Source organism: Montipora capricornis, chromosome 4 (genome assembly GCF_036669925.1).
Source record: "Montipora capricornis isolate CH-2021 chromosome 4, ASM3666992v2, whole genome shotgun sequence".
Taxonomy (NCBI): domain Eukaryota; kingdom Metazoa; phylum Cnidaria; class Anthozoa; order Scleractinia; family Acroporidae; genus Montipora; species Montipora capricornis.
In genome coordinates, this window is record NC_090886.1 from 24,506,533 (window position 1) to 24,520,331 (window position 13,799).

General features: G+C 38.3%; 1 protein-coding gene across 2 annotated transcripts in view; it reads right to left on the reverse strand.

Annotated features, from left to right (window-relative positions):
* Positions 1–13,354, reverse strand: part of LOC138045800 (lysine-specific demethylase 2B-like) — a 36,228-nt gene extending 22,874 nt beyond the window's left edge. For both annotated transcript variants that reach the window (XM_068892427.1, XM_068892426.1), the window contains exons 1-6: positions 13,210–13,354; positions 12,874–13,009; positions 12,712–12,790; positions 12,556–12,602; positions 12,254–12,426; positions 9,163–9,269 (exon numbers count right to left, since the gene is read on the reverse strand). In XM_068892427.1, the coding sequence (XP_068748528.1) occupies positions 9,163–9,269; positions 12,254–12,426; positions 12,556–12,602; positions 12,712–12,790; positions 12,874–13,009; positions 13,210–13,242 (575 nt within the window). In that variant the 5' untranslated portion in view covers positions 13,243–13,354. The remainder of the gene's footprint in view (positions 1–9,162; positions 9,270–12,253; positions 12,427–12,555; positions 12,603–12,711; positions 12,791–12,873; positions 13,010–13,209) is intronic.
* Between the last annotated feature and the right edge of the window lie 445 nt (positions 13,355–13,799).

Below are 13,799 nucleotides of genomic sequence, written 5' to 3' on the forward strand. Positions count from 1 at the left end.
ACTCCTCGTTAGTATTCTTTATATTTAACAATTATTCCATGAGCGCGCGTTGGATATGAGATGGTAAATAGCCAACGAGGTGCCGAGTTGGCTATAACCAGTTTCATATCCAACAAGCGCGAATGGAATTAATTTGGAAGTACGAAATACATGCGAAGCGAAAAACGAGAGAAAATCCGAGCGAAATCGAAAAAACTTGATGAAGATGCGATGTTGCGTAATACCTTGTGGTCAGACAGACGTAGGCTCATCACAAAAACATTTCTTGTCTTTTCGCGTACTTCTAAACGTCGGAATTGATCCAAAGTTTCTACAAAACAAGTTTTTTTTTTCATTTTTACCTTTATTCAGAGAGAAATTTCGCTTTCCGGCGAAACAGTTTTTGTTTAGCAACGCTTAGCGCAATCATTTACCATATAAGGTCAAACTAAGGTATATGAGCTGATAACCGAGACTGAGTGAACCAATCAGAGCACGCGAAGCGAGGCTCCAAGAGCTCTATTGTTTCTCGACTAATCAGACAAAAAAGCCAAATTTTGGCTTTTTCACATGCGATCCGTACAGGAAATGTATTAAGCCCTCCTTCCCCAAGATGATACGTAGGGAGGGAGGTCATGATCGCAGGTTACAAAAGGGCTTGCATTTTAATACATCATCGCAGTCATCAATAGAAAATGCATGGATAATTTATAAAAACGATGAACCATACCTACCAGAAACGCATAGCCCTTTAAGAGCCACAAAAAGGCTCGTATCAAGACCTTTTTGGCTGACTTCAAAAAACAAGGTTCTTTGAAGCGGAGTTTAAATGATTTTGAAAGGCTTAACCTAAGATTACATGTTATTTAATGGCCACTTTAGAAAATACCATAATACTCTTTTTGGCTGTGTTTTAACGACTGCCGTTGTCTCTCTTAACATTCCTGAAATTGGTTTGTTTGCAGACTTTGCTAAGCGACTTAAAAATACGTGTTTTCACGAGCAAGATTAAATGAGAGCACGTGCCAATACAATAATAAAAATAATAAAAAGAGCACGCCTGTTGTATTTCCGATTTGAATAACCGCAAGCGGCCGAAAGTAATTTCCAACTCGCTTAAGCTAACTGGTTTGGTGGCTTAAATCTAATGTGAATCCTATTGAAATTTGCCGACTAGCTTAACTTTACGCGAGTTGGGAAAGGAACTGTTTTCACGGAATTTTCGGTCGTTACTCGCGACCTGAAAAAACCGCGCGTGAAAACACGGCCTTTGTCTGCTGTCCAAAATTGTACATAAGCCCTGTTTTTATTTTCCCTTGGCAGTCCCAAGAGAAAGTGGAAAGAATGCATATTTTGGAGGACAAACAAAGAACAAGTGGCATACTGTATCACCCGCAGATTTCTGTCGTGTTTTTCAGTTTACCTTGATATCAAAGAAAGTTTTACTACCATCGAGTCTGCTAGAAGAATCCTAAACGCGGCTAAAGGAGTGAAAAGTGGGCTACTTAGAATATAATCTGTCACACGTCCGGTTTTACTCACGGTTACAAGTTAATGCGAGCGATACTTTCCTGTGCAAGTAGGTTCATAATTTCGTTTCCTTATTAGCGTAGGAAATCCAGCACACAAAGCAGAACTTTGGTAACTGGATGCAAATAATATCCACACAGTTAGTATTGTTACGTATTTGTTTCGGGATGTATATATGTAAAACAAATTAGTAAAACAATGAGTTGTGATATAGTGGTTAGTACACACAAATATCAAGTCATTACTGTTTTTAAACAGATATCTTTCCAGTTTGAATAAAATACTCTCAAGTCATAAAGATTTGACAGAAAAGATCACTTGAAACAGAGAGAAGTGTTGGCAACTTTTTCTCCAACCATTTCAATCTTTCTTACCATAAATTTCACATGCGTTCTGCGTCTGAAGGAGTAAAGTCTCGTTTGGGAAAGGAGTTCTACTTACCTTCGCGTCAATCTACGCTTGACATTCCTAGAGAATACCATTAGCGAATTTAAGATCCACGACGGCGACGGTCGACGAAAACGTCACCTCAAAATATAACTTGGCTCTATCATAAGTCTTTCGCGATTATTCAGTCTCATTCACGTCCTACAATGAGGGCGAAGTGTCCTACAAACAAATTGGTACGAGCGGTTTCAGAGTTAAAATAGAGAAGTAAAGATTCTCTGTTGCATGCTTACGTTGTCGTCAAAACCTCAAATTTGGTGATTTCACGTTGTCGTTATGCAGAGGACCGCTAAGATACTTGCTACAATCCGTGCTGCACGTGCAGCACAATTATTTATGCTCTTTTAACCAATGATATTATTGTTTTGTGGCGTAGCCGTAATCGTAGCCGTCGCCGTTTCTTAAATTCCCTATTGTCCTTCCTTCCGTCACGAATTTTGACGATTTTCAGTTTCCAAAATTAATACGAGAGATTCGTCAAGATTTCGTGCTAGGCTTTTTTTGTGAGGCAACTACCCTGCAGTCCACTTGATTGAGTGCAAGAAATTGAGACCAAACTGGGCACATTGACATGAGTCTCAATGGCTATATATACACTCTTTCTTTTTTATAATATATTGTGTAAGAATATCGAGGCTTAAATTTGCGAAATTTTAAAAATATTTTAAAAGTAAACCTGAGGCTGAAATTGTGAAACGAATGTAATTTCGTGCTTTGAAAATCTGTGAGAAATGCTTTTTTTTAAGCCAAAACGGCCAAGTGTCGTCTGACGTGACGTCTTGACCTAACTGACTGCAACGAACAGCGATGGCGCACGTGCAGTGTAACGCGATACAGATCTGGACACCTAGCACTTGTAATTGATACCCCAAGACATGCTTAAATTCTTATTGCTGTCCACATCCAAAACGTTTTGCAACAACTACACAGCTGGGCACCACTCAACGGCATGTCAATTCATCCTATTCTCGGTTTTCACATGACGTCACGGCCGCCATGTTGGAACCCCCAAAACAAAGAAACGGCGGCCATGTTGGAGGCCCTTCCAAATCCTCCGGGAATTTAACTCTATTGTTATGCAAACGTGTCTTTTGTTTTCGTTGAAAAACATGGCTGTTGAACACGCGAGTGAAAACCAACAATTAAAACGGAAATTATGTTTATTATCCAAGTCTCCTTTCATTGGACCAATTCCACCTATAACCTTGGACAATCATCTGACTAACCATAGTTAATAGACGGGAATGGATATGAAACCCGACAAATTTCTTTATTGTAGGTTTTTGTTCTCTTTTTTGGCCTTGACCGTGCACAAAACACAATAGTTGTTTTCTCCGTACTGAGGAACTAACCAATAGAAACGTGTTGGCTACATAATTCATGCATAGTGTATGACCGCAAAACAAAAGATTGTGCACGGTCGTGGACTTTCCAACCTAAATCTTGGCATCTTTGTTTGCTCCTTTGATGTTTGCCGAGCTTCCAAACCAGTCCCCTCTTTTAACTATGGATTAACTGTACAACTCAATCATCAAGTCTGAGAGTCACATTCGACAATAAGCTTAGCTGGACATCCCTCATTAAATCCATTGCTGCAAATTTTAATTGAAAAATAAACAAACTTAAACAGATTAAAGGATGAAGAGGGTAGTTTCCAAAGAAACTGTGGTGCTGCGTCGGTGGGGAAGTAGTTTTCAATAATTTGGTTTTATCAACGGAGTTGATAATGTAAATTGGCCATCGTACAGAGATTCTAAAAGCTGACGTTTCGAGCGTTTGTCAGAGCGAATCGATTCGCTCTGACGAAGGGCTAACGCTCGAAACGTCAGCTTTTAGAATCTCTGTACGGTGGCCAATTTACATTATCGACTCCGTTGATAAAACCAATTTTTTTTTAACAGATTAAGTCTTTTGACTTCCTCACCTTTGAGTCTATCCATTTTAAAGGCATATTACCAAGCAAAACCTATTGTATTTCTCTATGGGGTTATTCAACTTCATTACAGGTTTTGGAGGAATCTCATATCCGTGCTGCTCGACTTATTCATAATCTCAGCCCCTCTATCCCAAAGCATAAGGTTTTGTCTAAAGTAAAATGGCACTCCTTATCCTATTTTAACAAAGAGACTGGCATGCATAGCTTACCAAGCTTATTATAACTTAGCACCACCCAGTATCACAAACTTCTTTATTAAGCACGCGAGATAATCTTATATTCGATCTAACCCTTCTCACTGGAAAGGAAATAATGATTCCTTCACTCATCAAGCCAGTATAATTTGGAACAGTCTACCCGTAAAGATCAAGTCTTTACCTTCTTTTGCATCTTTTAAAGCAAATCTTGTAAAACACTCTAAATCTATTGACAGAATATCTTTTGGTTGTAGTTACCATAACACTGATGATTTTACATATTTTTAGATGTTATTTTGGATATTTTTAAATTAACATGAGATGTAATTACCTTTACATTCCTATTACATAGTAAGTGTATTCTTTTTTTAGATTACATTGTTTTAATTATTTATTTGTACATGTTAGGTCCACATCAGCTTTCGCTGCCATCTTTTAACCTCCGTTTTTAAATAAAGTACGTATGTATGTATGTAATGTCAAAAGCTATAATTAAGAATATTACAAGAATATTTTTAGCCTAAAATCGGCAGAAAAAGAGGAATATTCAGCCTGGGCCGGAAAACAATATTATTATAGAAAAGAAAGAGCGTAATACAATGTATTACAAATCCAATACTTGTCACGGGGATACAGAAGGCTATGGCTATTAAATATGAATCAAGTCGACATTCCATCGACTTATTCAAAATATGTCCTTTTAGAAAGATTATGTTGCAATACACTTTTATGAAGAACTTGAAAATATTAGCCTAACTCTTTGGAAGATGCTACCCAATTCAATCAAGTTCAACTGCAGCTGTGAACACCTGTAAACAGTTCGTTTACAGAACGCTAGAGTAGACATATTGATCAACATCCTATTTTCCAGAGTGCAGTCCATTTCAAGATGTTCACTATATACGTCTCTTTAATTTTCAAGTGGCACGTGCACACATTACGAGCGTCTGGCGAAATCCTAAAAGTCGACCTTTGACTTTTCGATTCATTTGAGGAAGCGGTACGTGTCAATACCATGTTGTTTCCCCGTTACTTTACCGAAATCAGTGGACACTGTATGGGTCCATCGGTATGATATATCAAGAGTCCACCCCAAAATCATTGGCTAACTCTTTAAAACCCAAGAACAGACGAAATCAGCTCACTCAATGTTGTACCCAATTCAGATCTCCCGGGTTTAAGATTCTTTGTGTATTGTATTTGCACTGTAAGAATGTAGCGTTCACTTTTAAATGATATGGAAATACCTGGAACAAAACGTGTTATTCCCAAAGGGTTTGAATTGGGTACACCACAAACCTTGCATTTTGATTGCAACCTTCTCTGCCTGAAGGTAAAACGAGTTATGTAAGTCAAGTTCTCAAATTGCTGACAGGTAACTCTCCGTCAAAAATTCGGTTGCCCTTAATTTTCACCAAAGACCAGGATGTCCGTATATAAATTGACTCGATGTCTCTGACCGATTCTTTGAATTAACACTTGCGATGATAAACAGATATAATCTGAAAATTAATGAAGACCAGATCTAGTGAATTTTTATTGCCATCGAGTATCAAATAATTGTAATGTTCTCTACCTTCGGATGGCAACTCGACGTTCAGCTGGAAACTCTCGAACATTGTCGGAGTTCACTTCGTGATCAACACCGATGGTCAACATCATTTATTGTGTATAATTCTGCTTATTGTATTTTTTTTTTTTTTAAATAACTCGGCTAGGAAAGGCACTAAATTAAATAGTTCTCATCCAAAAGTAGAATCAACCCTCCAACTAAAATTTTCTTTCTAAATGCATTAAGCTCTTAAATTGGTCTCTAGAGTTACAATAGCTCTGTTTCTTATTAATGCTGTAAAAAAAAGGCTTGAGCCTTTTCAGCGTGGATTGCCATTAAGTAAATGCTCAGGGAAATTTGAGATTTTTATTGCTGAAAATATTCTGCTATGCACAACTGAGGAGGGCAGAATTTGCTAGTGTATGCCGGGATAAGATTTTCAGACAGAATTGTGGAAAACAGGTCACCAATTTAACCAGAAAGTCACAAGCTCATCGAATACTGTTTGTAGAGGCGCTTCAACTTTATGGCTCCCGTATCAAATGGAAATGCATGTGATTTCCTCGATCAGATCCCGTGTATCCAACCACTTTGGATGATATTAATGTTCTGTTCACGAGCCCTAATTTAATTTTTGTCCAGATGCTGTATCTTTGATGTTTTGTTTCCACTCACGGTTTTGCGCCATGCATGTGTTGGGTACACGAAGCATTAAGTTCAGGATTTTGAAGATAAACTCATTCTAACCCTTTGGCACGGCGAAGCGCAATGGATACATTTTAATACTTCACTGAATGTGCACCTTCTCAATAAATGAAAGCTATAATAAGCATTACTTTTAAGTCAAGGAGAAGCACTGTGACACTGTTTATGGTGCTTCACACAGCATCTCTCCATCACCCCACTGAGCTAGCAAGGTGCATTAAGGATGACGAGAATTCACCCGAGAAAACACACCTGGCAGTTTGCTCTGCACGAATTGTAAAGGATGTTCACGCAATGGAAAAACAGACTGAAATAGCAGAGTGACAAATTGAAACAGTTAAACACATACCGTGAGAATTTATAAAATAGGCCGGTATTGTTCTTTATCAAGTTCAAGTTGGACAAGTCTTTGCATGAGAGATTCGGAAAACTGGCCGGATCTTCAGAGAACCTTGCGAAGAGCCTGTGAGGTTTTCAATCGGCAGCGTTAGGGTACAGAATCCCAGGCACCTTGAAGGCCTGTTTTCAGGCCTTCAGCGGAAAGAAATTCAAATCCTTGCCCTACGAATACAGTACACAACAAGACCGTGTTAAAAGAACTTCACTAGTTTCAGAATTTCTTCTACTGACGAATAGGGCGGACTACTGTCTTCCACTTTGTCATCAGTGCCACAAAATCCACTCAAAAGTGTGACTTCTTGAATACAAGTCATGACCACCTCCACGCAACGGTGAGCTCTTGAGTCCTTACTACAAAAAGCAACGAATCCCGCTGAATTTCAATCATTTCGATTTAAAAGTTCTGTGTGAAAGGGTATCAAAGCTAATGAAAGAGATGATTAAGGCCATCATATAAAGAAACACTCTTTGATCCACACCAGTTTAATCTTAATTTTACTTCCACTGTTCTCTTCAACGCTGTTGCGTTTTTTCTTCCACTGAGGACAATCCAGAGCGAAACCATTAAACTGAATGAAGGGTTTGACAGTGCAAGTTCGCCTTCGAAATTCATGCTTTGTCATTTATCCTTACGTTAAAAGAATGGCATTCTGAATTACATCTGTGAATGCTTGATCGCGGTATTTTGTGCAAATCTATCAGTTACTGATTTCTACAGCAAAGTTTAACAAAAAAGCTAGCTTGCTTTAGTGGGTCGGCATATTTCATGATGAAGATAATTAAACTAAACAAAGCAAAGGTGCACTTTATATCATAAATTCACCGAGGGTCTTGAGATTGTTGAAAGGAGTATTTCGTCGATTTTGAAACTGCAAACAAAGCTACATGTTATACTTCAATAACTCCACAAGAATGCATATTCGTTTCTAGTCGACTCTGAAATCAAGGAGGTAAACAATTAAGTCAGGTTTACTTTGGACAAGAGAAGGATTTAATTAATGATCCACACAGGCCGTTGTTGCTCAAAGATGAACTCGTCGTGTTTACGTTACAACAATGTCTTTAAGAAGGACACTGAACGTAGCAGATCAATTGGAGATTGTTTTACACCAGTAGCAACCAAGAAACCAAGTTGTTGCTCACTTGGTGAATTGAAAAACAAGCCTTGATTTCAATATCCATTCAGCCGTGGCCGGTGCACAAAAGCGAAGCAGAATTTGATATGGCTAAGTTTCTGTGTACGGATACAGACTACCCCAATTCCCTGGATTTCAGAGGATTCACAAAGAAATGCTAAAATTTACTCCACAAGAAAAAAATGAGGTTACTAGAATCTGTTTAATACAAAATTTGCTAAGAAATGGAAGATAAATGAAAGCGTTTGTTTATTGCGGTCACGCAATTTGCGGAAAGATTTTCAAACATAAATCCACCGTGAATACAACCAGAACATTACTTGAAGGAAACTGGATTGAGGAGTACGTAATGCCCAACATACTACGAAGACAAATTTGAAAAAACACATACAAATTAACATCACGAAATAATCCCGTGACAAGTCAACACAAAGAGCATGTTAACTTTCAAGCATAATTCCAGCATATAAAATTGCAGCCGTGGATTTCGTACTTTGCTCGTATCAATTGAATTTGACGAACGATTTCTGCTTCTGCCGAATGAACCAGCCTGTAGGGGTTGCTAAATGTATATAACACACGTTTCAAAGCTGAAATATGATTGAAATAAAACAGATGCTTTAAGCTCTCTACTGTTCAAACTCATTTTCCAATGCATGTACATGGATATTTACCACAGAATCGTTCGTTAGACAAATTAACTTAATAGAGTACCAAGTTTTTCTCGTGCAGACGTAGTGGCTTCGCTCGACAACTAACAAAGTTTAACGTGTTAAATTCTTTAGCAGCATTTTCATTGTTCCATGATCGCTTTTACAAAGCGATCTTGTCAGATAAATATATTAGATTTGAATGTAAATCAATACTAAAATGAGAACTGGATAGCACTTCATCTCTGGTAGCATTTGGGCAAATCGAAAAATCCCAAGCACGCGATTCAGTTCCCTTAAGTGCGATTGCCTGCAAAAATCAGTTCTTTAAGCTGGCAAAAACCAGTAAAAACTCAATCGTTTTCAACTGATCAGTTGATGTAAACAGTCCAGATTTATCTTTAGCAAAAATTAGCAGGAATGTCTGTAACACTGCAGTTGCATATTGCGAAACAATCGGATCATGCACATGACAACATTTGGGATAGCCTGACCTTCAATGCCATTGAATACTGGTGGCATTTTGTCAATTTCGTGCAGTTTCAGAGAGTATTACCCATTTTCGTGTTGAGCAATACAGGCCATTATGCATTATGCAAGCAACATGACTGTCAGTATATCAACAACTCACTTTCTCACTTTGGGGTACTTCATATCTGCTAAAGAGTTGGTGGAATCACGTTGCTGCTCGATGAGATGCTGTGGCCACACAACATTCACCCAGTCCATGACACGGACCTGAAAAACGCACGGAACACATGATGACTCTTTCACAACAAAGGGTACAAAAATCTGATCTTCGGTAGATATGCAGCGCCTGATGAAGGATAAATAGCACAAATTAATGGCAGCAAAATTGGGAGTTGGAGTTTTCTGAAAACTTGAAAAAATCGTCAAACATTTTATGACCGTTCCAAGCTGTCACCTTCCCACAATATAGAATGATAACAATACTAATTGTCAAATTTTAGCATTTTATCCTCTGTAATCAAACGCACTTTTCCACTTTCCTAATCCTTGTTCAGCATTATAGAAAAACGGCCTCACAAGAGTTTCTCAAAACAAACTTTGGCACGATTCCACGCCAGATTCTTAAGTGAACGGGCTTGAACGTTAAATGCCCTAAGAATAAAAATAAGTCGGCAGGCTTACGTGTTACAGGCTTTGAGCTTTAAAGTCACGCTTTAATATTCTTTTATAATTCCAAATTGCCAGTAGCACAACTTGACGTTTAGTTCTCGAGGAATTTCCGTTTTCAGTCTTAATCAAGTGTACTCAATTGAGATAACGTGCTTCAAATGTTACCTAGATTATAATATACTTCAAATCAAATTTAGACAGAGAAAAATAAAATTTAAAACAAGTCTCGACTGAAGTGCATTTTTTACATCCCAGTTTCAATTATCCGGGGAAACAGGCGAACAGAAAACAATATTGCACAACAAGATTTTCTCTTTCTAAAGGGACTAACACCCCGCGGTGGTGGCCAATGGCAAGGAATAAGGAATGAATCGTCTTTGGCAACAATTAGCTCGAGTGACAATTTTGTAATGATGATCTCAAACATTTCTCGACGTTTCAAAGCATCCAGCACTAAAACTGATAGGTCAAAACGGACAACTTTTGTAGTTTGCCGTAGAGACTTAAGTCAAACGTAACTGAAATTTAGTGTTAAAAAGGAGTTCAGACTTCGGCCAAGCAAGATGGAAACTCCTTTTCTTTTCGTTTTTGCTTTGGTAGAAAATTTGTTTCATGCTTCTTTCCAAACTTGTTTAGTCTTCCGTTTTTGTGATAAAAATGAAAGAAGCAATTACAAACCCTTCCAAAACATCCAATGCATCAAACCAGTCTTTTAGTGAACACCCCACAATTACACAGCTACGCAAAATTAGGAAGTGGGCTCAAGCAACACTTGGAATACAATCCCGGGATTTCAAATGCAACTTTGCAGAATGAAAAACACGACCGCATATATGTACAACCACAGATTGGCATCTTAAATCTCGTTTAAAAGATGGAATTATTTTCAAATCGCCCCAAAACTTCCACAAATTTTCTTTTTATCAAAGAATTTAAACGATTCTGACGGTTTCGAGTCATATGGCAGCAGTTTAGCGCCACCAAATGCAAATGCTATCTTCTCATATATGCGGCACCACCCAACAGACCAAATCAGAAATTCAAAGCCACGTTTTATATATTGTTTTGGGGGACAATTTCTTGCAGCATCTTTGATTTATCTAACGATTGTGTTACTCGAAAGAAATGTGATTTTCACCACAATCACGCATTGTTCTGAGACATCTTCTTTCCTAGAATGTCATCACTTTTTCGAAATTTATCCCTGAATCAGTAGAATTATGATGAGGGAAGCCCCAGCGAAGTTTCTTTTGCTATAACAGCAGCATCCTCCCGGAGACGAAAACAAGATAGAAAGAAAGTGTACAGCTCAACTCAAAATGTCACCAAAACACGATGTTATGGGCATTAAACTCCAACAAAACCAACACGGCTGGTGTCTTTTAGTTTCCTCCAATTCCTACACTTCACCAAAATTAGAAGTGATGCACAAGTCGCCATATTTACGTAACTACAAAGACGTAAGGAAGCGTTTTGTTTGTTGCTGATATACAAGCTTGCTTATCATTTTCAGCCCAAAAAACCTGCTGACAGGTTGAAAAAACTTTTATTCTCTGCCAGCATATCAGAATATCGCGAGAACTGAGAGAAAGAAGTTTGGATTAAACATAAACACGCGGAACAATTCGGGATCGCGGTTCTGAACGCAACAACGCAATGGCCCCTGGATAATGAAGTGCATCAAAAGTTTGACTTCCAGGCAAAACGCTTCCCCCATTTAAAAGTCCCTTTATCCAGTTAAATGTCACTACAAGAAACAATTTCTGGACTGTCTCGGCTTGATTAGGATCGCTGGAAACGATATTTTCTTGCACTGCAAAGCCCTTTGGGGTGGAATAATGAGAATTTCTACTGTGGTTTAGGCCTTTCCAATTCAAGTCGTTTTTGCTATGAAACCCACCACTGCGCGCTATAAATTGGAAAATAAGCAAGATCAGTACTACCAATCTCAAAATCAACTGATCATGACATCCAAGGGGAAATCAGTGAACTGCGCAGCTTGACATTTTTCTGGCTTTCAGTTTTCAAGTCCGTTGTTTAAAAGGATTTGTTTTCCAAAGGCGGGTAAACAGGGAAACTGGAGAATCCTTCGCATATTTCTTGCTATCAGCTGGATTCAAGTAAATAGAGTCTTTTGCGTTTACTTCACTATCGAGCCATTGAAGAGAGAGCAACTTGAAGGAATAATCTACGACGTAGTTTAAAAATTTTCCTTTTCGTTTCAACTGGCACGTTTCACTTTTGAATTCACATTTGCCACTTGAACGTTTACCTTTCTCTAGCGATCGTTAGAGAGTCACACAGAAAGTAAAAACCATCCTCTCACGTTCAAGGGCTACAAAAATGACGATCTTAGCTGGGCAACTTCTAATGAAAATCAACAATTAAGCATTAACTGTTAGACATTAAGCTTTATGTTTTAATTCATAGGCACGCAACTTATAGTGATGGTTGTCAAATACACAATTGCATTTTCGAAACAAGGCAAGAAAACGAGAGACAAGAAATTATTATTAACTTCAATACTGGAATAAGAAACTTGGGCTCAAAACACAGTAAAAGGCTCCACGAATTCAACTTACCACTTGCGGGGGTTCGACCAGATCCTCCAATTTAGTGTGGCTAAATTCCAAGCTTATGACATTATAAATTTCGTCCCTATGCTCACTTGTGAAATATTTCACCCACTGTTGCAAGGACATTTCTAAAGCTTGTTGTGTGTTGACATCTATGACATCCACGATCCGCCGGGCGCCTAATAAATTGCAAATACGCACTGTGTGAGAAAGATCGAGATGAAAGGTGCAAAGACTGCAAAGCAAACGCAGTCACTCTAATTTTACAGCGAATGGCACCAGTCAATGTTCACAATTTCAAATCTTACCCACAAAATTCTTTACATCCTCAACAGTAAAATCTTTATTTGGAAGCCTAATGTCATAAAAAATGGGAACTTGAGGGTTGTAGAACTGAGAAGTATGACAACATAATTCACGTTCGCAGTTTTGGCCAATTTGCACAAAATATTAAGCTCACGTACCGAATATCCAATCCCTCGGTGCTTTTCAAAACAATTGGCGAGGTGAAACCATTTTCTTGAATATACTTTAAGGTAAACTCTACAATAATAGAACATTCTAGTAAGCAAACAACATCATGAATGCAATTTTTATTGAGCAAAATAATTCTTGCTTGGACCCACCGTCTCCGCTGCAGTTCTTTACAAAATCACCCTCGGCAAATTTTGGACTGGCGAGCTTTTCTTCCACGCTAAACGTACGTTTGCCTTCAATTATGTCCTCCGTATCGTAGTTGTAATTCCGGCGGTTCTGTTTTCTCTGTGACAGACACGATAAAATTTTGTCAGAGAAGTTATAAGAGAACCGACATTGATTCACGATCAACAAAGTAACGCACACCGCACCGTAAATTTGTTCGCACATGTTGTAACCAGTAAAATACTCTGGGCATAAGACTCCAAATTAAATATCAACTAAAATCTGCAGAAGATCATGTTTGTTAAAATAACTCTACACACCAATCTACGTTCCCCTTCGAATTCACTGTCCATTTTGTCGAACGATTTAGTCACACATGGACAAAACTGCGAAGTGAATCGACTAATGCAGGACGTTCACTGTTCAGTTCGCAAAGAGCTTGAAATAACAATGCACCCAGATCCCTTGGGACCGACTCAGCCCATAATAAGAAACATGAATGGTCAAGTATCTTGTGACATAACCATGACAACAGGCCAACACGTAAGCGTTATTTTTCTCTTTGCGACACAAAGGGCGCAATCCATTTGGGCAAAAAATTCCGAAATTTTTGGTGAAGAATCAAATGGAACAGTCTTTTCCGGTACGTTCATTTCGAGAATTTTAATCAACCACTAGAGGTTTTCCAAAATATCGGAAATTCTGGAAATTTCCTGAGAGCGCGATCCGTTTGGGAAAAAATTCGGAATTTTCGGTTCAGAATCAAATGGAACAATATAATTTTCGGATCCGTTCATTTCGAAAATTTTGGGCAACCTCTCGAAGTTGACCAAATTCCGGGATTTTTCTGTTCCATTTGACGGCTGAAAATTTCGAAAGTAAGAACCGGAATTTTTGTCCAAATGGATCC